Below are 23,877 nucleotides of genomic sequence, written 5' to 3'. Positions count from 1 at the left end.
ACAAAATCATTGCATGAAATATATTTTAGAGGCTTCAACTGTTAACAAATTCCTTGTCAGAAATTAGCAGTTATATTTATTTAATACATGGCAAATTCTTGTCAGATGCTTTTTGAATGCGAGAGTGGATTCTAGAGTAACACCCACATATTTATACCCATTCACAAAAAAAATGAAAAAAATGAAAAACCCCTTTGTTTTTGTTTATAAAAAAAAGTAACATGCTCACTGTTTTCTCAATATTCACAGTGCGATATTAAAACCTGAGCCATTTTTTGCAACTTTTTTCCAATCGTGGTGAACAGTCTGATAGCAACTTGTTCATGGTCTTTCCATATATAAGACTGTGTCGTCCGCATACGTCATCACGTACAGACGATGAATGCTGTGAACAACAGCGGTCCTAAGATCGAACCTTGCGGCACTCCTGTAGCTCGGACTAACGATGATGTTTTATCCTTTTCCTGGAATCACTTGAGGACAGTTACGTAGGTGATACTGAATCCAGTTTTGTGTGTACATGAATATGGGTCAGCCATCCCACAGTGCACTTTTTTAACAGTATACTCCTCTAACAGAAGCCCCTTTTTACACATTATGGTAATTTATAATGCAAATCTGTGATATTTAAAAAAAGATTAAAAAAAAAACCACTACAGCACTTTAGTATACACTGATGGTTACTACACGTCACTATTTCAGAGTTGTCCATATAAATAGAAAAAAAATTATTTATTTAACCCAACATATACATTATGACTGAATAAATACCATTTTTAAAGTGCAAATGAGGATTTTTTTTTTTTTTTTTTTTTTTTTTTTTTTTTTTTGTGATTCTGAAAAAGGTCAAGTGGTAGCTTTCAGTCCTTTGTAGCCAAACTTTTCCTACCTGAAGCTCTTGTAACTTAGGATATTAAATCTGCGAGCACTCAAATCTCCTGTTACACTCACAGGATATCCTCCTCTGACTAACCTTCTGTAAATCCATCACAACATTTTTAATTATGCCTTAAGCTGCCAAAATTGCTGCAACACCTGAAAGCTATAATTTAACAACTACTTGGACAAATAACCTCAAATAATCTGTGAGAGAAGTGTGAGAACGTACATTTACGATGCTTTTATATCCCAAATGAGTGTCATGCAAGAGGTCATCTGGCATCTCATCTTGGATATTTTCAGCAGTTATGCCGAGTTGGCACCACCGCTCGTGGACATTTCTTCCCTCGCTCGCTTGCTAATTTCTGAGCACCCAAGGCAACAAAGCGCCGCTTCTCTCTTAAAGCTACATAAAGACTTGGCTGGCATTGTCTCATCCACAATTAATGGTTCAGTCAGGGTGCTCGGCTCCCAGACACTGGATGTACCCCCGAGCCGGCACCGCTGGGGAGATATATGATCTAATCATTTACAGAGGGTCTGCGAGTGGAAAATAAAATGAGGGATTCATCTGCGGATTGGGGCGTGTGGGCTCTGACAGATGCAACGTCTCATAAACATGACATACGCAACATGAAAGAGGAGCTAAACGCCGCGGGAACACTTCGACTCGGCGAGCCGATGCTGAGCCCAAGCGTATTTCCGTAACGCGGTCAAAGATTACGTTACGTTACGCACGGCTGCCATTTGAAGAGCGTTTCACCCAAAGTGACATTGAAGAGTGCGGCAGTACACCACAAAACAGGATTGCTGTCGATGTTATACTGACTTGACATCATGTTCTCCTAATGAGGGTCATTTTCTGACCAAAAAAACCCTAAAAAAGAAAATGCCCTCCCTGTTGTCGGTGCTCGTTTACGGTTAAAAAACCAACTTTTTCCATATTGCAAGGATTTTCATCACCTAACCTCTAGAACTTCAAAGTAAATTAGCATTTTTATTTCACACACACACACTTCTCCTGCTCTATTGCACCTTTTGCAATATATTTATCCGAGGTAAAGACCTCGTTAATAGACTTGGACATGCAAGTACGAAGAAGCCCAAAACAAACAACAACAAAAAAAAGAGTCAGAAACCACCGACGCGCCAAGAAAAGTGTGAGGGATCCATTTTTTTCTCTAAGCTGCTTCAGTGTTACCCCCTCAGGCTGGGAAAGGTTGAACTGAACACATAACAAGGGTAGAGACTGTGCCCACATCCTTGTCTCTGCAGCAGGAAGGGGAACAAGAGCATAGCTGGAATTCTAAAAAAGATCTTATTTTTTTGCTCCTGGAAGCTTTATTTTTGGTCTTGAAAGAGAGGTTTGGGATGTTTAGAACGCAGAGCTGCTGGTATCGCGAAGTATATCTGTATTGACAACGAGAGGAACAAAGAGACGTTGAGGAGAGAGAGAGGGACAGACGGTGACCTTGGTTTTGAGTTTTCACAGCGCTGCTGTTGTTTCCTTCCCACAGAAACTAGATATTAGAAAGACTCTTTTCGCGCTAATTTTTTTTTTTTTTTTTTTTTTTTTTTTTTTTTTGTCGTTACGTAACAGTTTTTTTTGTGGTTTTTTTTTGTGGTCCTTCTGTGCAGCTCTGTGCTGCTGGGCTGAGACAGACTTACATGGCATATGTAGGGTGCCCTCAACAACACTGACTACTGAGGACCGCTGAGGCCACTACAGGGCAATGCATGATTCATGTCTTCGCGTATGTTTGACCTGCTTCCCAATGGGGGGATTCAACGTTACTCTATATTTTGTAAGTAAAGTCGACTGTCGGACGATACTTCGGCCTCCAGCGTGGAAGGAACCCCATGTTTCAGCTGTGTCCGACAAAATGTGTTTACACATTAATAATTTGTTGTTCCAAATATACTTAGCTGAGGCCTGAAGTAACTTCACTGGAAATTATTTTCAAGATATTCTTGAACAATAGAGAAGACATAACCAAGAGGTCGAGGCATTTTGTCAGATATAAAACAGAACAGTTCCTTCACCAAACAGATGCCCATAATATGAAAGTGGTGATGCATTGTCAGCTCCCTGCTGTTTTTTTTTTTTTTTTTTTTTTTCTCAGTTTGGTTTTTTCCGGTGTTTCCTCTTCCATCGACCTCATTTTCAGGATCAGCAGGAAATTAAACAGTTTCCTGCTGTTTAATTGAGAGCCACTGTACACTTCCTGTCCAGCACCAAAGGGCAAAAAGGACAAAGTTGGCTCCTGACTGGTAGACAACCCTGAGTGTTTGGTAGAAAGAGAGACAGATATCTTTTTTTGGGGGGGAGGAATTGGTGGAGACTTAAAAAAAAAAGAGCTAAAAGGAGATCTAAAGAAATCGTAGATAACTTTTGCTGACCAAACACCCACTAGAGAGACTATAGACTGTAAAAACAGAGTTCCAGTCTATAAAAACATTCTAAAAAAGCCTTAAAGTGTAATAACACTTAGGGCCAATAGGGGCTGGCTCCAAAAAAACTAAAACAACAATAGACTCCCATTCATGCCACCAGAGGCGATACCAAGTAAGACCAAGAAAAGCTGCACCATCAAAAATCCTAAGAAAACCATTGACATGCTGCCCAGGTTATATTTTTACATGCAAATCAAAAATTATAATATTTCCCGAACTTTCAAAGGAGCATTAATCAGTTTGTTTTGGAGGCAGGATTTTAAAACAAACTGAACATCACATACCCATTTTACATATTGTAAAAGTCTAAAATTTGAAGAACAAGACATATTTGACATTAGGTGCATTGTGAATAAAATGTTTAGCAGACAGAAAGGACAAAGACAAGGTTCTCTTCAATATTATGCGAGCAAAATTCTGAATGGCTGGATATAAAAATAAAACCTCCAGGACTCGGAGAAAAGGCTGTTAAGGTCACATTGTATTCTTACTATTGTTGTTAAAAGCATCAGTCATCTTAAAAAAAAAAAGACACATTATTCTTGAAATTAACTGGAGTCAACCGAAATTACCACAGTTCGCACATTGTGTTTCGTTTTATTTGCTTCCAAGCATTAAAAGTCATCCCAGACACAAGTCGAGGACCATCGAGCCCACAGTTGATCCCACGCGGGCTCTGATTTGTATTCCACCGCAGCCTCTGATGCCATCTGTGAGATTCTAAAAGGGCAAACAGCTGTACAGATTCTATCATCTGAATCACGCCGCGGGCAATCTGTTGTCCATGTCCCCCGAATGAGCTAATTTTAGCCCGGCGAGATTAGATTGGTATCCATTTGTGCGTGCTCTCAACACCCAAAGGGCTCAAAACATCGCACTTCGTATGGTCCCGTCCAGACCCGCCACTTTGGCATCACCACGGAAACCCTGCGTGCTGTCCTAAAAAAAACAAAAAAACAAAAGGGCATCTTTTTCTGACGGCCGAAGTGATTACGGGCCTCGAACAGACCGATAAACCGGATAAACGATCGATGGCAGAACGTCTGTGAGCGGCGCGTATCGGACGGACGGAGATTGACCGTAGTTACACAAACGGATGATCAATTCTCCCGATCGAAGCGCTATTGACCTTCGCAATCTGTTCGCACGCAGCGGCGGACTCTGTGTTTGCAGCTTAGAGCCGTTTAACGTGTATATACGATACGATACGATATGATATTTTTGATTCTTTTTTTTGGAAAGGTTTTGGTCTTCAGGAGTGTGTTGGGGTCTCAGGGCTACTTATAGACGATAAAGATTGACTTCATGTTGGTTTTGATCTTTTCATTGAAATTTGTTGACAACAAGATCAAATATACAAACTTCTTCGAATCCCACGTTATCTTCCATTCATTTATTATTAAAGTGGAGCAGCAGCTTTTCTTTTTTTTTAATTCCATTTCCTTCTTCTCTCGTTGCCCGTTTACGTTGCGCAGCTAAAAATGTCCAAACGGAGGCGTCGAGTTCATCGGCACACCGAACACACAGATTCTCTAAAGAGCACCGAAAAGAGTCCGAACCTTCGCACTCCGGCGCCGGTCGTCTTAAAGTGTTTATTTTTTTTTTTTTTCTGTGAGCTCGTTTGCCGTCAGAGAAACGAGCGGCGGCGAATGCGAAAGTGCCCACACGCCGAGGCATCGGGCAGACGGAGCAGAGAAACGCTGGCCGGTAACCGCAGATCTCATTGACTCGGGCTGAAACACTCGGCGCTCGGCAGACAGCCGAAGCTTCGGAGGAGTTACGTGGAGGCAGATGGTGAAACGGGCAGATGGGAAAAAAAAAAAAAACAGGGATGGAGAGGGTTGACAGATGAACGGGGAGGCGGGAAAGGAGGTCGACGGGAGTGATGATGCGCGTGGAGACGGGTCAAATAGATGTGGGGGGAGGGGGGTTGGAGGAGGGGGGAGGGGGGTGGAGCGGTTAGGAAAGAAAGGAGGAGGTGACGATACAATAGGAAACGTTAGAATACGATAAGATGCGACGGTGGAGGTTGATGCTGGTAGAGGCTTTGATCTCCTCATCTGCACACAAACAAACAATCTCAACATTTTTAAGATCCTCAGTAGTGATATATATTTCTCGAGGTCGTTTTCTTTTTCCAACGTCTCTCAGATTGTTTTTTCTTTCCGCGACTAAACTTTTGAGGACAGCTCGACGACTTGAAGACTTTTCTCGTCAACTGAGTCTCAATCGAGGCTTCGATCGTTTTCAGATATTCAGGATTTCTAAACCCGCGTCGGTCCCCGACCGTTACGAGGGAACCCGAATATTTGTGTTTAAAATGTCCGTATTGTTTATTATTCAAAATAATTGCGTAGAAATGTTTTTCTTTTGTTCGTTTTTTTTTTTTTTCAAAACAGTCATTTTGGGGGACAAATATACGTGCCAAATTTTGGGGGACATTTTTGAGAGAGTTTAGAGTCTCAAATTATTCCTCTTAACTTTCTGTCTCTGTTTTCTCTCTCCAGCTCTCGAGTACCATAATCTCAACACGTCGACGGCGACCAAGAGCTATTGGGTGAAAACGGGTAAATTGCACGCACACACACACACACACACACACACACACACACACACACACACACACACACACACACACACACACACGGGTGATCAGCGGTAATCAAGAGCCGCATCGATCGGACAAAACAGCAGTTAGTTAAACGCCTGCCGCATTCAGGCTGCTGTTGTTGTGCAATTCAGCACAATGGTATCGGCCCTCGCCCCCCCCCCCCCCCACTCTCCGCCCCACCACCGTCTTTACACCCCCCCCCCCCCCCCCCCTGCTCTCCTCTGTGCTCAGAGTGTCTTTAGCCGCTCTGTTCTCCGGGAAACAAAACAAAACCAAAAAACCTACATATGTATAATTCACAGCTTCCTGACTGGAGGCAGAGAGAGATCACTTCACTTCACATCACATCACGGGCCAGGTGTGAATGATGCTGAAGGGTGTTTGTGTGTGTGTGTGTGAATATATATATACATATATATATGTGTGTGTGTGTGTGTGTGTGTGTGTGTGTGTGTGTGTGTGTGTGTGTGTGCGTGCGTGCGAAGTCCGTCCACTGCTTCATCTCACTTATGGCCGCCAGTAAGAGAAGCACTCGGCAGCAAGATTGATGCAGTCACCTGTGTGTGTGTGTGTGTGTGTGTGTGTGTGTGTGTGTGTGTGCGCGTGCGTGCGTGCGTGTGTGTGTGTGTGTGTGTGTGTGTGAGAGGCAGATTGTGCGATCCGTGTGTCACTGTAACAGAATTTTCCAGATGAGCAGCGTTCAAACGGGAAGGACGATGATCCCGTCCTCTCTAATGTCCCACTCGTCTCTCTCGTCCCTCGTCTCTCCTCAATATCAACTCTGTCCTCAAATGATCTCCCTTTGATATATATACTCACCCCTCCCCCATTTTCTTCTTCACCCTCCCTCCTCCCCGCGTCACACCGTCCCCCCCCCCCCTTTTTTTTTTTTTTTTTTTGTCTTGTCTGCCTCTCCCTCTCTAAATCCCTCCTCTGGTGTCTCCCTCTCTCGTCTCTCCGGGCAGTGATCCAGGACGTGGACACCTCCTCCCTGGAGGCCAACTACCAGAGCTTCGCCAGCCTCATGGAGCAGCGGCTGGCGGAGCTCTTCCTGGTAGCTGGCAGGCAGGGCTCTCTGACGGCCAGGTCCCGGCGGGCCACCACCGTGGGGGGCTACACCGTGCAGGTAGGTGGGAATGGGATTTGTTTTTGTCTCGCCGAGGGAGGTTTAGTGTTTTACATCTGTTTTTGGCACCTGTCGGAGTGACATCGCTGTCAGTTCCTGGAAAAATGTATTCAGTCTTCACTTCTTTGAAGTGTTTCAGGCCTTGAAGAATTGACCACTGGTGGCGCCGATAGACCGTTTAGGATTTTAAGATCGTCCAGCTACCAGGTTTCAGAACGTAGAATCAACATGAAGCTTCTTCATTTTTCACTTCTGTTTCTAACAAAGTTTTGTTAATTTTGTGGGATGCTATACCTGCTGGAATCGTGTAGAATGGGAGTAAATAATTAAAATGAAGAGACTTAAGGAGCCCGTGAAAGGTCACAGCGGATGAACAGAGGTTGTTTGAGCGAAATGCTCACAGTGAAAAGTGCTGAAGACTCACAGGTGTAAGTTCACCACCTTAGTTTAGCATTTTTGGATACAGACGTCACTAATCAGCACAAAACACGCAGCTCCCTCTGGTGGAAGTTAGTCGTTAGATTTGCTTATTAACAAAAGAAAAAAAACTCTAATATTGACGTGATGGCAGTGAATCACCAAAACTATCGCACCACATCCTGATATAATAAAAAATGTCTGCACTAAAAAAAAAAAAAGGCAATTCTTTTCTGTATTTTATGAGAAACGTAACTCTGAACCAGAAATATAAACTGGTGGTGGCCAACCAAGGGTTCACCAAAGTCAGTAGGTTTAATCCTGAAGGGACCCGAATGGTCTAATAGCAAAATTTGATGGCAATAGATACAATATTTATCGAGATATTCCACTCTGGAACAAAATTGTGGCTGTATGAACCTTCTGTCAGTGCCATCCCTAGATCCTTGCTGGCAGGGCTCTACGATAACTACATAGCAAAGGTACCAGCTGTTTATGTCGGCGTTACAGCTGGATAGCTCCGGGTTCAGCACCGTGGACAGCTCCACATTCATAACTCTGGACAGATTCAGCACACTGGACAGCTCCAGATTCAGCACCCTGGACAGCGCCACTCACAGTTTTGAAAACTGGTATATATAAATATTCCGGGAGCATCGACCGCCGAGGAGCAGTGCTTTCATGAATTATAATGCCAGAAGAATGGATTTGGACAACATTTTATAAATGTGGTTGTGTCCAAAGACATTCCATTTTTGTACTGTCACAAAATAATATCCAACTTTTAAAAGGCAGTAAATAACTGGGCAAATACATTAATTGAAGTTGTGATAAATCATAAATAGGTTTCAAGTGTCTGCAAGTTGATTTTCATTGTGTTTTGATTTTTTTTTTTTTTTTTACCGTACTGTAATATAGGACTAAGATTAGATGGAGTTGGGAGTGTGAGGTGGAGATCAGGGAATGATTACACTTGAATTACAGGCATCAGAAGTACAGATGCTTGTTTTTTTTGTGTGTTTTTTTTGCATGTCACCTTCCTGCTCGCTGCGTCATATTCTGGAACATTAAAACAATGTGTGACTCCTCCTGGGCCGTATGCCTTACACACCTTCAGGGTTTTTTATGGGAGAGTCACAGATGACCAGTTTTTATGGCGGCAAAGTGGAGGAGGGAAGAGACGGAGACGGGGGGGAGGTGCAGAAATCATCGGGCCATTCAATAACACTCATCCCATCTTTTTTATGAGGAAATCAAATTACCAGACTTGATTAAACCGTGTAATGTGTTCCTCAAATTAAAAAAAAAAGAAAAAGGTGTTTGATGTATGATGAAAGGAAATTGAGACTTCAAGTGACTCGGTTATCCTCGAGTGTCTTCCCCAAGTGCAGCTATCTCGCAGCAAATGCTCGACTCGATCAAAGCAAAACCCGAGATGCTGAGTTTTGATTGGGCGGCTGTAGACGTAGCAGAGATTTATTAGATTTTTTTGTATATGTTGGTGTGGAGAGATAACGGACTTTGCGTCAAATCTCGCAACAGACTACGTGCTTCGCTGATATTCTGTATATTTAAAGTAAACCGGGTTAAAACCTTCTTTCTCGAGAAATGACTCCAGTGTTTTCCACGCAGTCCTCCACTCTTATTCCTCCTCTCCCAGATGGTGAGCATGCGGCGCCTCCCCGGCCCCAAGAACCCGGCGGAGATGACCTACTACGCCCAGCTGAGCGGAGCCCCCATCACCGGAACCACAGCCGCTAAGACCCTCTGCAGCCTGGACTCCCAGACCATGGCTCTGACGCTGGGATACTTTGTGCAAGTGCAGGCTGAACGTAAGCTTGTTATCAGACTGTACCGCCGTTACAGTGCGTTAGCAATGTGTCCCGGCGAGTCACGCACAATAGACGCGACGCAGAGTTTTAGTCACTGAAATGTCAGTGCCCACGAAAAAGCCTGGTAGCCATGACAGCATGGTTGTAAACAAATTGAATATTGAAGTGCTGCCCTCCTTATGAACTGAGGTCTAAACAGGAAGTCAAGGCACAGATGAGAGCGCTCGACAAAAGAACGACCGACAAAAAGGAAACGCGTTTATACCGAGAAGAGGAATAACATTCAAATGAGCTGTAAATGGCATCTCAGTTTAATCCACATTATTATTTTAATCTGCATAATTTAATTAAAATTTTCAAATAATTGAATTTTTCTTTTTTTTGTGTGCTTTTTTTATTTTTTATTTTTTTTGCAGAGATGCACATAATACTCTTTGTGCCCAAAAACCGTGAAACACAAAATCTTTATATCTTCTTTCGCCGCTGAAATATCTGCCGTGAAAAGAGGTCTTTTTGGCAGTTTTAGGTTTAGAAATAATTATCATAAGAATAGTAAAATCTTTTTTTTTTTTTTTTTTTTCCACATTTACACGTTTTCTTTTAGTTTTTCGTGTCCATAAAAGTTAGAGATACACAGTCAACTCACGGAGAGCACACTTCTCCTTCAGCAGAGATGCCACACTGTGATATAAATTCTGACTTTACCTGTTCTTCAGAATTGATCAGCTGAACTCAATAGCAGTCTTGACTTCCTGTGAATCTCGTTGACATTTGGGCTTTTCCATAAATTTCCATAATATCCGATACGCTAAATTTACAAATGGTAGATCAAAGATTGTGTTTCCATGCTGTTTATTTTCAGTAGATTGTAGTAAGAATTTATTTTGTTTGTTGTTGTTGTTTTCTCACTTTCGATATCTGTCTCTGAATATTCATCCGTGCATGCGGGATGTTCGTGCCGGAGAGGACAAAATGTTCCCTCTTACCTTTTTTTTTTTTTTTTCCTCCCTGACATTTTCCCAGAAATGTATAATTAACAAACTGGAGAGACACCAACAACCGTCAGTGCCCTTCACAGCTCCTCCTAACGGTGTTCGGGCAGAGAACTGAACGCAGTGTTCTCGTGAAATTGGTTTAGTTTTGTTCCTTCGTGGGCTCAGAGGAGACCAACTGCATTAATCCTAATAATGAAAACACGTCCCTTTGGCAAACTGTTCTGTGACAAAGAAGCTCAAAGAAATAACTTGGTAAGAAGATACTGAAGTTTAAAAACACTGCGGAGCTTTTTCCCTTTACCATATTTCTGTTTTTATTATGTGATATGATTTAAAGGTCCCATATTTTGCTCTTTCCCAGTGTTTTATTTTCAGTCCTGGTGTCCATCAGAAGATATTTTTGTGGTTTTAAGTATAAAAAAAAAATCATCAAAATAGTTTTAAATTTCCTCTTTTAAGCTTCTCTCTGGAGCTCTACCAAAAAAAAAACCCAGTCTGTTTTGTGTCTGTCTCTTTAAGAGCATTCACCCTCTCTTCTGATTGGCTGACTCTTTTCTGAGTGACCGTACTCAGGCCAGTCTTTGGGTTTGTAGCTTGCTAGCTCCGCGACACGATGAATGATCTGCGTTTTCTTCCGCATTAAAGTCCCGCTTCTTTGTTCGTGTGCAGCCGTGATAAAGACGCCGCCCACCAACCTGTGGCTCATGGCCGTCCTGACGCCCCTCGTCTTGTTGGTGGTGGTGATCGGGATGGTGGCCTTCATCCTGTGTAAGAGGAACAGAGTCATCTTCAAAACCGGCGCCTTCAGGAGCTTTAAAACTCGCTCCAAGGTAAGAACGTCAAACTCGATTCCCCCTTTTTTTTTTTTTTTTTTTTTTTTTACTTCCTTGTCGCAGCTTATGTTCCTCCTCCTCCTCCGACTTCTTTTTGTTTTTCTCTACCTTCTACTCTTTCTTCCTCATTTTCCTCTTTTCATTTCTACTATTAACACTACAAATCACATCTGAACCTCCAAAAAGAAAAGAAATCTACTGTTAAAACTTCAACGAGATTACGCAACCCTGTTTTTGAGTGACGCATCGGGCTGAAAAAGTCGCGTTAAGTCGTTTCCTTCAGGTCAGAAAAAAAAAAAAAATGCATCCCCATCTGTGCCGGGCCTCACTCATTTGTTTCTCTCGCTGCCCAATAGCCCGTGGTCATCGCTAATCACGCGTGCCGCGAAAGACCAATCGACCGAAAGCAAACCCGGAGAAAAGGCCGCCGCCGCGCCGGGAGCGAGGCTTCGGGGTGACGTCGGCCGCCTTTTCACGATAACGGCGTCGGCTCGTTTGAGGGTGGAAAAAAAAAAAATGTAAAAAAAAAAAAATCAATCATTTTCAAAAAGGAGCGTTTGGTTGTGATAGATTGCTGCCAGCTGCTCCGATCGGGTGGGATTGTTCTCCTGGACCGCGGCGCCGGCACAACGACGCCAAGAACAGCAGCTGCTTGTGTCACCGCACCTCGGTGAAGTGGCAAACAAGCAGCGAGGCCCCGCCAGCCTCGTTTCTCCAGAAGAATCTCCGTGCGGCTCGGCCTCAATCATTTTTAAAGTGTTTTTTTTTTTTTTTTAGATTCGATTTCACGATTAGACCTGAACTCCGGTCTTTTTTTTTTTTTTTTTGGACCTCGCTCTGGTTGAGGTCTCAATCAGGTCAAACTGTTCCCACCCACACCAGCTAAAGCCATGAATAAACCAACATGCTGAATCTCTCGCGAACAAGATCAAACAAGACGTTAAAGCTTTGACCATCAGTAAAAAAAAAAAAATCCTTCTTTAAACTGAGCAGGAGTAAAAATAAGCATCTCTACAAATCATTTTTATCAGCTCCTGATAAAAATTAACGGAGCGAGTCATTTTACTTTTCTTTTTTTTTTTGCCAGGATCAAAATTCACCCATAATCCTTTGCTGTTCTTTTCCATGACGTTGTACTCCGAAATATTTTCTGGGTTCGGCGGACCGTCGATACAAACGGGAAGAAATTCGATTACATGAGTTGTGAGGAGGCGAAAACATCATCAAAACCAAAAGGTGTACGAACACTAAAAATGTTATGAGTGTCTGTAAGTACGACTCCTCGTGGTTGAACCAGGAAAAACGTCTACAAACTTTGATGGATGGATGGATTGCTTTAAATTTGGCCTTTTATCGTTGGTTTTAAGAAATTTATTTGGTGAGCGCAGCATTATTAACACAGATAGGAATCACGACCTATTCTATTCTATTCTATTCTATTCTATTCTATTCTATTCTATTCTATTCTATTCTATTCTATTCTATTCTACTCTACACTAACCTCCCCGTCCTGACTTTGTCCCTCTGACTCTCTCCCTGTTTAGACTTCATATCGAAGGGAGGGCAGTTACCACCACCAGGTATTCATGTTTGGTGGATTACTGACTCGACTCGACTGAGTGCGTGAACGAATGAATGAATGAATTAATGAATGAATGAATGAATGAATGAATGAATGAATGAATGAATGAATGAATAAATGAGTGAGTGAATGAATGAATGAGTGAATTAATGAATGAATGAATGAATGAATGATCGATCGATCGATCGATTGAATGAATGAGCGAGTTACTGGTCTGCTTTCCGTTTTTGAAACCTGCCCGATAGGTCTGATGGCTGCTTATCGCCGTGTGTTGCTGCCTGTCATTGTTGCCGGGTAAATCTCCTGCATGTGTCTGCTGTGCTCTGGACATGACTTATTCTCACCATCCTCATTGGCTGTGGGAGATCAATAAGGAAGGAGGGGAGGGATAGGGAGGAGGGAGGGTGGGGAGGTTTCAGTGAGGACAGGTGAAAAAAAACAACAACCCAAAAACAAAACATAATAGGGGTGTTAAGTTCTTGAGCAGGTCCCCCCTCCAGATTTAAATTGTTTTGGTTCGGAGTCGATGGACCGAATTCACATGGAAACAGGCCGCCTCGTAAAAAACAAAACAGGCAAATGAGCTTGATTCTGTTCGGCTGCTGGAAGGAGCCATTTTTAAACCATAAATATGAATGGCAAAAAAAAAATAACAAAAAAAAAGGAAAGCCCCAACACCAGCGAAGCAAAGCAATCTATTTTTATTTCGTGGCACTCATTAAAAGGCGACTGGAGCTCGTTGTCGTCGGCCGCTCGTTTTTCATCCTCTCGCCGTCCCGCGGCGGCTCAGCAGGAAACCCACGCAGACCTCCGACCCGATTCTTCTTTCTTTCTTTTTTTAATACTCCAGCATAGATTACATTATCGTGGACTGAGATGCAAAGGGAGGGATGGGAAGTAGGCGGCACATTTACATATTTTTGGGGGCGGGTAAATGGAGCTGGAAAAGAAAACGTGTGTGTGTGTGTGTGTGTGTGTGTGTGTGTGTGTGTGTATGTGTGTGTGTGTGTGTGTGTGTGTGTGTTGGCCTCTTACTTATATGCTCTAATATTTACATTTCAATTTTTCCCGAAGCTCCAAGGTTTTGTTTGTTTTCCCAAATTGTTTGTAAACATTTATTGCTACTCGTGTTGTGTTGAGTTGCCATGAAATATTAAAGACTCCTGAAATAGGAGCGGCTGCTGCGAGGCTACGTTCAAGTGTTCTTATCCACGGCGGTATTTTTACCGCCTCGTTCTCCCCGAACACGATGAGGCGGCGAGCAAATGAGATGAATGTTTGAACGGTCAGATTTTGGTGTTTGGAAGCGACTGCAAAGTTTTTTGGACTCTTTTTTTTTTTTTATTGACATTAGTCAACGTGAGATGTTACACTCGCTGGAGGGGGAGGGGGGGGATTTTGTTTTGTGCAGACAAGCGGCAAACCGACGGTTACACGGCACCCGTTGGTTTTGTGAACAGCCGTTGTGAAGCCTCGGATTTTGGACGGCGCTAATCTTGTGAGCGGTTTGGAGCGGGAAGCGACCATATTTGGACGAGCTGGAGTGGGGGGGAGGAGCCAGCGGTGGATCTGACTCGATCTGATCGGAAACCCGACGATACTACGTCCCCGCCCACCGGTAGCTGTAAACCTGACCACACCACAGGCCTGTCAATCAAACAGACACGCCCCCCCAAAACACATTTATTGTTATTATTATTATTAGAAAAGGAATAAAAAGGAGGGACTTTAGCTAACAACACTGAAATAACTCGTAGAGTAATTTTATTGACTTCATGAGAGAAGTTGAATGGGCGTCTATGGAGGCTTTTTTGGAGCCGACCTCTAGTGGCCACTCGGTGGTATTGCAGCTTAAGGCGCTTTCCACTTTTACACATGCAGTCCACGGTGCACAGAATATATATTACCGATGTTGCCTGGCTGTTCACATTTAGTCTCAAAGCATCCTGTGAAAGCTCCATATTCCAAATCCCGGTAATAAATCAAACGCTAATTCCGGCTCTTAATGGAGTCCGCGCGGGATAACAAACCTCGGAAGACTTGTGTTTAGTTAAAGTCGCCTGCACACCAACAGACTCCATCAAGTTGATCTACTGTGTGTGTTCAGATGTGTGTGTGTGTGTGTGTGTGTGTGTGTGTGTGTGTGTGTGTGTGTGTGTGTGTGTGTGTGTGTGTGTGTGTGCGCGCTCCACTGGCGGGCCATCAGTCACCGTGCAGCGACAAGCCAAAGCTGCCGATCAATACTTGCGGTTTATATTAGATCTGCATGTGTGTCTAAGCATCAAAGAGGGATTCTGCAGCGGCGGCCGGCGCTCTCCGTCGCTCCATCGCTTTCTTCAAAACGGCTTTTTTTCCCTCCCTCTGTCTGAGCCCTCCCTCTCTCCCTCCCCTCTCCTCCCCCCCTCCCCCTTTTTCTATTTTTTTTTTTTTTTTTTTGTGAAAAGCCACGTGGAGCTCTATAGATGTGGAATCAGCAAGAGTAGACGTAAAAATCCATTTTTCATTTGTAAGGTGTTCAATGAAAGCACAATGCAAGGAGCTGCCATTTAAAGGGACTGGAGGGTGTTTTGCATTTTTGCTGCCTCATGCTTCAGCTTTCCCACAGGAGGAGTTTATCCTAAGTACGGCAACACCAGCTGTACTTTTTTTTTTTTTTTTTTTTTTTTTTAAATGTACCCAATCTTTTTTTTTTTTTTTTTGTGTCGTGGTGCACTTCCGCCATCCACAGCTGAATTTTAATCAATATGGCCGCAGGGGGAATTCGAGCACATCTCGTTCCATCTGCTGCACCTCATCAAGCCGGCGTTGGTCCGAGTCAAAATTAGACGAGAGAGGAAGACGCTTTCTGTTTGATGGCGGAAAGGGAGGGAAATAAATATGGGGTAAATTTGGCGGTGCGGTGCAGGAGGAAGGTGGGGAGGGGGGAGGAGGGAGGGAGGGGGTCCAGCTCCCAGTCTCTTCGGATGACAGCTTTAAGTAAAATGAAATGGTCGGTAACCGCGTCGCTGTCCTTTCCTCTCTCTTCTCTGACGCTCCGTTCTTAATGGATGTGGGGGGAGGGAGGGGAGGGAGGGGAGGGAGGGGGGCATCCATCCATCCATCCATCTCTGACAGGCTGATCAGAGGATCAAGAGCTCCATCCAGCAGCCAGAAGTCTTCATTAAAGCGGGCTGCTCGCGAGAGATGAATGACGGCCATTTGTTAAGTCAACACACTGTCAGTGGAAGAAGGTGGAGGGAGGAGGGTGGAGGGGAGGGGGGATGGGATTAAGAAAAAGAAGGATCGGCGAGCCAAGTGTGGTAAATTATGAGTCGGGAAACGTCGGGCTCGCTTTTTCTCAAGGTTACGACCCCTTGAGCTCGTGTCGTTTATCAGAAGACGTAACGTCTTTTTTTTACGGCCGGCAGCCGCCAGCGGCTCGACGACGCACCTCCGGCTGTCGAGAGCTCCTCAATGATCCACGACGCATCCCGGCGGGAGGATATATTTATGACGGCGCCGTTTCTCCGCCCGTCGTGAACACGCACAGGTCGCCGGCAAATAAATGTTTGCCACAGACTGTATATAAGAAGTGGACGTAGGTTTGAGGAAGCGCCGTAAGCTGCGATACCACCGAGTGCCACTAGAGGGTCGGCTCCAAAGAAAAAGCCTCCATAGACTCCCATTCAACTTTTCTCGTGAAATTCGAAGTCAATAACATCACTCTGCGAGTTGTTTTGCCGTTGTTGGCTAAAGTCGCTCCTTCTGATTTGTGAACGGCCGGTTTGAAGCCTCGAGTTCGGATTTTGGCCGGCGCCGTCTTCGCTTGTTCGGAGTGTTTTTTTTGGAGCAGGAAGTGACCATATTTGGACGAGCTGAGGGGAGGAGGAACGAGTGGTGGATCTGACTCTGATTGTAAACCCGGCGATACTACGCCCACGGTAGCCGTAAATCTGACTGCACCACAGGCCTGTCAATCAAACAGACACCCCCCCCCCCCCAAAAAAAAAAAACAACTTCAGCGGTTAGAGACCCCCCCCCCCCCGATGTGTGTCGCCGGCTCCATACGAGCGTATATCCATTTCCCCGACACTCGTCGGCGGGGCTGCAGCCATGTGTGTCGGAGCTGACGGCACAGTGGTGTGTATGACCGATTAATTATTAAGAACGCCGTCAGCCGGATGCCCACGCCGCCGAACCTCACATGCCCTCAGACGTTAGCATGCATCATCAAATGCATTAGGCGTCCCATTTTGGAGCTGCTCAAAATAGAAAAAAAAGGGGAGGTGAAAAAAAAATTATACAAAAAACCAAAAGTGGGTCGTTCTGTCCTCTATTTTTTTTTCTTCTTCTCCTGTTTTCTATTCCTTAAATTGAAAGACGTTTAGCAATACAAAGAACGTGTCGAGGCCTCGGAGGCTTTCGCAAAATGCTTCTCCTTGCTGCCTTTTTTAATGTTATGTCTCTTTATGCCAAAACCCCTGACTTCAAAGGTGCTGTTAGGCTTTTATTATTATTATTATTTTTTTCTATTTTTTTTTTTTCATTATGCCAGCTCTGGTGTTTGGAGACTGATAAAAAAAAAAAAAAAAAAAAAAAAAAAACTGGTCCAGGGACGGATGTCCGTCCAATTACTTTTATCAGGAGCAGAAGCAACGCTCATCTGGAGATTTTTTTTCTTCTTTAATATTCAGGAGGCGGTATCATGTTCGCCGTTACGAACTCCGACATTTTTGTTAAGTCGCGTCGGGTTCTTCAGAGCTTCAGATTGGCTTAAAAAAAAACAACCAAAAAAACCCTCAACAGTCACAACTATGCAGGTTTTTCTTGTTGATGAAATCGGGGTCGCAACAGACCCATAAAAAAACAACAACAGATAAACAATTAATCGTCTGATTGCAATTATTTGAAACTGAGCGATCATTTCGCATACAAATTTGAATAATTTCCAATCATCCATGTTAAAAACAGCTGGATGAATCTGACAGAAATATATTTCCATCAATATTGCCCCAGTTTGAGGTTCGGCTCTCTTAATTAATTATCTCGTTACGCCTCCTTGTTCTGTTGCGGGTTAATGGCACACGAGTGGAGAATTATTGCCACTACAGTGCACTGTTTATTTGAATTACTGGTACCTGCCACTGTCAGTCATTTCTTTATCCATTTCAGTTGTTGGCTTTGTATATTCAAGTTGTTAATTATGTTATGTATGTTTAGAAAGCATAAAGACAAACAATATATTTGTATTTTCCAATTTTCCCATTAGATCTGCACTATATTAGAGGCATTAAAACAACATAAAACTACTCTTATTTGTATGACAATTAATGAACTAAAACTTTCACAATTACAAAAGTAAGTTATAATGGGTACATTTTTATTCTTATTTTTCTTTAGTAGGATAGAAGGATTTCTACACACCTGTGTTTTACAATTATGTATTGCATAATATGACGTCGGGCAAGTGTTTTAATGTTTGTTTCACGTGAAACTATATAAATAATAACTACAATTATGTCTGATGCAAGTTTCAGCTTTACAATTTAGCGTTGTTGCTAAATTTGTGCAATTTCGCATGTTCACGTGATGCGTTGCGATGAAAACATTCATGGTGTGTGTGTGCTCTGCTTTGCTGCCCTGCGCTGTTTATTGCCAGTCTTTTGACTCCATGCCATTTTGAAACTCTCTCCGAAACATCAGCTGTACTTCGTTGTGCTTTGCAGTTTTGAAACATGCGTCATGGTGAAAGTTTTTGCACACTCCGTGGCTGTTCTATCATTCATCGCTCATCACTGTCGGGCTTCTCGGCCACATCCACTTACAGTGTTTGCTTCTCATCGGCCTGCGCTGTGGAGTAAATATGGAAAAACTGTAGTGTTGAATATGACTGTGTATTCCTGCTGAAGGTCTTTGCATGTTTATCTGCGTTATTTTAACGTCTCTAGCTGCTTGTGGTTCTCACTGATGAAAACGCAAAGACCTTTTTTTTTAGTTTTTTATTATCGTGTCAAGAAATATGAATGAAAACTGTGAGGCATCATCTCAAGCCTTAATTTAGAAAACAAACTTTGTGCTCCGTAATTCGGTCCCCGAAGAGATGGATCTGAGAGCTACGAAAGCTTTTACCGTGCTTCTGATCCGTGTTCGTTTGATCCCCTTCCCTCGACAGCCTGTCCAGGGCTTCGACTACGCCAAGAAGCACATGGGTCGGACGGGCGACGAGGCCGTCTCCGTTACCAAGGAGACGCTGGTGCTGGGGCTGCCCGTCCGAGACGCTCCTCTGTCGCTGTCGCTGGATAAGAAGGTGCACCAGGACGGGACCGGCAGTAAGAGGCCTCCGTCTGCTGACATACACAAAGGAGGGTAAGACGCTCGCTCGCTCGCTCATTTGTTCTTGTTTCTAATCCGTATATTTAGAAATATTGGAAAGATATTGATCTTACGTATAAATGTGGATATTAACATAACGTGATTCACCTGCACACCTGTTTGTTAGATATGATGTTTATTTTTTTAAATTGTGTTTTCATGTAGATCAATTCTCCCCCCAAAAATGTAAACCTCATGATTTTATCAGATATCACGTACAAAACATTTATTATACAGACAAACATTATGCTACAGCTGTATTAAATAGTATTACAGTACATGTAGTAGTTGTTGTGGAGGCTTCTTAGGAGCTATAAAAACAATTTTCTTATTTTCTTAAAGTCTAAAAACTGTTAATGCATTTTTATCTTGTTATTTTTGTAGTGTCATTTTTTTGTACCCACAAAACTCCACAAGAAGCCGTAATTATGTGACACTTAATTGTTTTTTTTAAGCTGTAAAGTTAAATATTTGTAGCTAAAGTGTTCGCAAACAAACTTCTGAATCTAAGTTTTCATTTTGAATTGTGTTTCTGTCCATCTGAGGAACTTAAGTTCAATATTCACTCTTCTTTTAGCTCTTTTAGACATTAAATAATCTCAAGGTATCGTGTGGGACTTTTACACATGAACGAACGTCGGTGCTAATTTGAGTCGGGATAAAATATTTAAATCACGCGTCTCTTTCTACACTTTCCAAACGTTATCGGACCGAAAGGATTCAAATCTGAGTGAATCGAGTCATTCTGTAGAAGTTGTGACATCTTTTCTTTTGATTTATCCGACGCTTTAAATTCAATTATTTCATGACTATAGAAATATTGGTTACCTTTGTAAAGATTACAGAACACCGATTAGCGCCATTTAAAAACAAACTCCCGTCTCCGACTTTATAATTCACCTAAAACCGTGTCGCAGTACGAGTCGACTGTTAGCTCGGAGGAAATGCGGGCTTCGCGTGTTGCTCTTAGGGGAAACAGAACCCCTTCAATAGGCTCCTGTGGTCGGTGTCATAATGCATCATAATGCATAATTCCTCACCGACACGGCAAAGCTCTGAAATACCGAGCCGATCGGCCGCTCCGTTCCTCAGCCGGCGGCCCCGTCGACGGGGGAGCGGGGGGGGGGGGGCCCGCCGAGTTCAACGGCAGCTGTTTCAGTTCAGCGAACAAGCCAGCGACAAAAACAACATAAAAAAAAAGCTTCCCAGCGAGTCCAAAACGTACGGGATTGTTTGCGCATCGCGGCGTTTAAGCCAGAGAGTAAACCCAGAGTAAGCAGTGCACACTCCGACAGATTGAAGCGATCGGGTGTTAAGTCCAGAGTTAACGAGAGGCTGCTTGTAGACAAAAGACCAGAAAATACCTCAATTTGCTGCCGAGAAAATTGGAGAAAATAAATAAATAAAAACGGGTCCTTCAGAGCGGCTGATGTTAAGAACGCACCGGTGCAGAAGAAAAAAGAACGTGGTGTGGGGAAGATGCCGCAACGGAGCTTTTAAGCGTGAATGAATAATTGCCGAGGTAATTTTCAGTTGTTAACAGCCCGACGCCGCTCTGACACGTGGCGTGACGCGAAAGGTTTCTGTGACTTAACGGGAAGTAAATGGAAACGACCGAATCTCGCAATCGCTGGTGAACGGGAGCCGATCGAGGAGCCTGGAAACAAGATTTTAGTGCAACCGTTAGTGGACCGTTTTGAGATTTCAGCCAAAATATACCTCGGCAGCCGTCGGTATAACTACGCAAGCCCGCACGAGGAAGTCTGTGTGTGGCGTAAAGCATCAAAATGTGGTTATCAATCAGTTTCAGACAAATACTGACATCAGTGCACTGAAAACACGACATGTGATCGTTTAGCAAAACTATAAAACACACACACAACAATTTATTTTCGACCCCAAACAAACAAAAAGTTTTCATATCAACGATCGGCCAGCGATGCCGATGGATTTACGACAGCCCGGGAATGGCCGATGCGTCGGCCTGCATGTAGACGGGATATAAACACGCGTGTTGATGCTCTGATATTTCTCCCTTTAGATGTCACACCATTTGACAGACAGGATTTTTAATCTCAGTAGAAACCAGAATAGTAATACCGCGCGAGTCGTGTCTTTGACGCAAGATTTGATGTCCGCTTAGTCGGCAAAGTTTCAGGTTCGCGTTGAAATCACAAAAGTCCACATACGAGTGATCCCCCCCCCCCAAAAAAAAAACAAACAAAAAAAAACACGGGCTGTTGTCGAAACTTGGAAAACATACACGTTATTACTCCCCCGTGATTCACCCACATCACTGTGCCGCACGCAACAGGAGCAGTCTCTGAACTTTTGTTTGATCGCATTCGCTTAATCAGCGTTTTTAGGATACATGAGAGCTCATGGGAAGAAAGACTTGTGATCAGCTTCGAGCTTCTCTGACGATTCTCCTCTGAAGCTAATTAGATCCATGTAAAAGATCAAAAACCATTGAGCTCGACAGATGGTCATTTTGTCCCCCCGCGGGCGATTTCCCCAAACTACCGAGGATCAGACTTATTTACCGGATTGCTCTTCGTATTTCTGTGTTAATGTTGGATTTTTAAAAGCAGAATGATGGATATTACAGAGTTTACAGCGCATTTGACTGCCGCTAATCTTCGTGATTATGGTTTCTCATTTTTTTCCCGTATATTTTATCTGCCTTTTTTCTAACCTACCTCGTTGCCTTTTCCCTCTTTTTTTTTAAATTTTTTTTTTATGCCTGAGCGATGCATATGATTTTTTTTAATAAAATTTTTGTGCATTGACTTCACTCAGGATTACCAGTTTTGTTCACATTCAGAACAGTAAACTGTTTCCGTCCCCAGACGTTTTTTTCCCCCCTCCACATTCAACGGCAAACACGTATCGTGCCCCCCCCATCCCCCCCCACCTCCGCCCCCTCCCCCCCCCCATCCCCTCCCCACCTCCGCCCCCCCGCCCGGGGAGGTTCGGGGAGTCATAAATGAGATGCGTCGCGCCTCCTCACACAAGACGGAGCCTCGCTCGTTTCCGCACCGCTGAATGGAAGTGAATGGCGACGGGGATTAGTTGTGCTTTGCCTCTCAAGGATGATAAACCCATGTATATTTATAACCCTGGCTACCGCCGAGCCAGGAGGGAGCCCTTCTGTGTGTAACAATGATGACGGCGTAAAGTGCCGCCAGAGCCGGCGCCGGGTGCGATAATCAAGCTTTTCCCGAAACCCGCACAGACGCACGCTCATCTTATATTTTGTTGAAAGGCGGGTTGGCGGAGGTTATTCTGCCGCCCGGCTGCACACACACTAATTACAGATCCCATTCTCTAACCGGCGGAGGACGGCGCGCAGTGGATTTCACAGCACAACAAAAGGAGGCATTTGTTCTCGTGCTTTATGCAGAGACGGAAACAGGTGGTGAGCGAACCGACGAGGCCAAAGATAGAAAAGCACTCACGGTGGTTTAGCTTAATGTGACTGTATGATAATGTAACAAAGAAAAACAAAAAACACCCGTAGTCTGAATGTGGAAGTGGACGCAGCTTCCAGGTCTGAAAAATGAGGCCGATGCGGAAAGTGTCTAAAGCTGCAATACCACCGAGTGGCCACTAGAGGTCGGCCCCCAAAAAAAGCCTCCGGCTCCATAGACTCCCATTCAACTTCTCTCATGAAATACAAAGTCGCAACATTTTTTTTTACGGGTAATTATGGTGTCGTGAGCTGAAGTCCCTCCATCGTATTCGTTTTCTGGTGGTCCATCTAAAAATAATTCAAATATTAATTAGATATCAGGCCTCAAAAAGCGATATTTTTTGGAGGGGTGAGGAGGGGGCGTGTCTGTTTGATTGACAGGCCCGTGGTGCAGTCAGGTTTCTGCTTGAGCTGTGCGTGGCGTAGTGTCGCAGGGTTCCCAATCCGATCGATTTAGGTCCACCGCTCGCTCCTCCCCCAGCTCGTCCAAATATGGTCACTTCCTACTCCAAAACAATAGCAAGACGGCGACGGCCAGAAACTGATCTCAACTCAAATGAATTGGGTGACGTCGCTGTTGGCTGCCGTTTGAGAAAGACGCAAAACGTACACGACATTCCCTGTTTTTGTCTCTCAACTTTAAGTCGACCAGATCTTACTGAAAAAATATACTTTAGTGGAGTGTAGACCTTATTTTTCACAAAAAAACAACATTTTTGTTGGCGACTATTCTACGTTTTCAGCCACGAAGCGACATAAAGAGCAAGAAATAAGTGTTTGTGGAGTCGACTCGTAGTAAACGACGGTGTGTGTGTTCACAAACCAACGGGTGACGTCAATTACATCTCAAGGACGCTTTCAATTTTCTTGCTTTTCTTCTTTCGTTCTCTTTATTTTTGTATCGGAGCACGTTTTATTTATCTTTTTATTTTTTTGGTGAGATAATTGTCGTCGAGTCCTTCTGAAGATCGTTCCGTCGTCTCTGCGCACAAAATGACTGACGTCATCGTTTCCCGCTCGGTTGTTTTGTCGAAACAGCGGCGGCGCTCCATTTCGTCCCCGCTGATCTTTCTCCTGGCGAGGAAACGGAGCGGTGCGGCGCTGACCGCCGAACACTTCGGGAAACGCCGAAGCACGGGTTCACGGGGAGAGCATTTTTGTTTTCCGCTCGGTGCTTCCTCCGGTGTGTGCGAGGCACAAAGAAGAAGAAGAAGAAGAAAAAAAACAAACCGAAACAGGAAGAGGCAGAGGGATGAACGTTCGCTCTGCAGCGGTGCGGTTATTGATTCTGCTGCTGCTCCTCTGTGGTCTTCACGGACAGATTT

At 43.8% G+C, this 23,877-nt stretch overlaps 1 protein-coding gene across 1 annotated transcript in view; it reads left to right on the top strand.

Moving 5' to 3' along the window:
• kiaa1549la (KIAA1549-like a) overlaps window positions 1–23,877 on the top strand; it is an 89,663-nt gene that overhangs the window by 43,601 nt on the left and 22,185 nt on the right. Inside the window, 6 exon segments of the mRNA XM_069162808.1 lie at window positions 5,841–5,900; window positions 6,910–7,070; window positions 9,148–9,319; window positions 10,984–11,144; window positions 12,692–12,727; window positions 18,881–19,074. Of these exon segments, the coding sequence (XP_069018909.1) occupies window positions 5,841–5,900; window positions 6,910–7,070; window positions 9,148–9,319; window positions 10,984–11,144; window positions 12,692–12,727; window positions 18,881–19,074 (784 nt within the window).

Source organism: Embiotoca jacksoni, unplaced genomic scaffold, assembly GCF_022577435.1.
Source record: "Embiotoca jacksoni isolate LCO1_2020_lvr unplaced genomic scaffold, fEmbJac1.0.p SCAF_3, whole genome shotgun sequence".
Taxonomy (NCBI): Eukaryota; Metazoa; Chordata; class Actinopteri; family Embiotocidae; genus Embiotoca; species Embiotoca jacksoni.
This window is presented reverse-complemented; position numbering and strand designations above follow the sequence as displayed.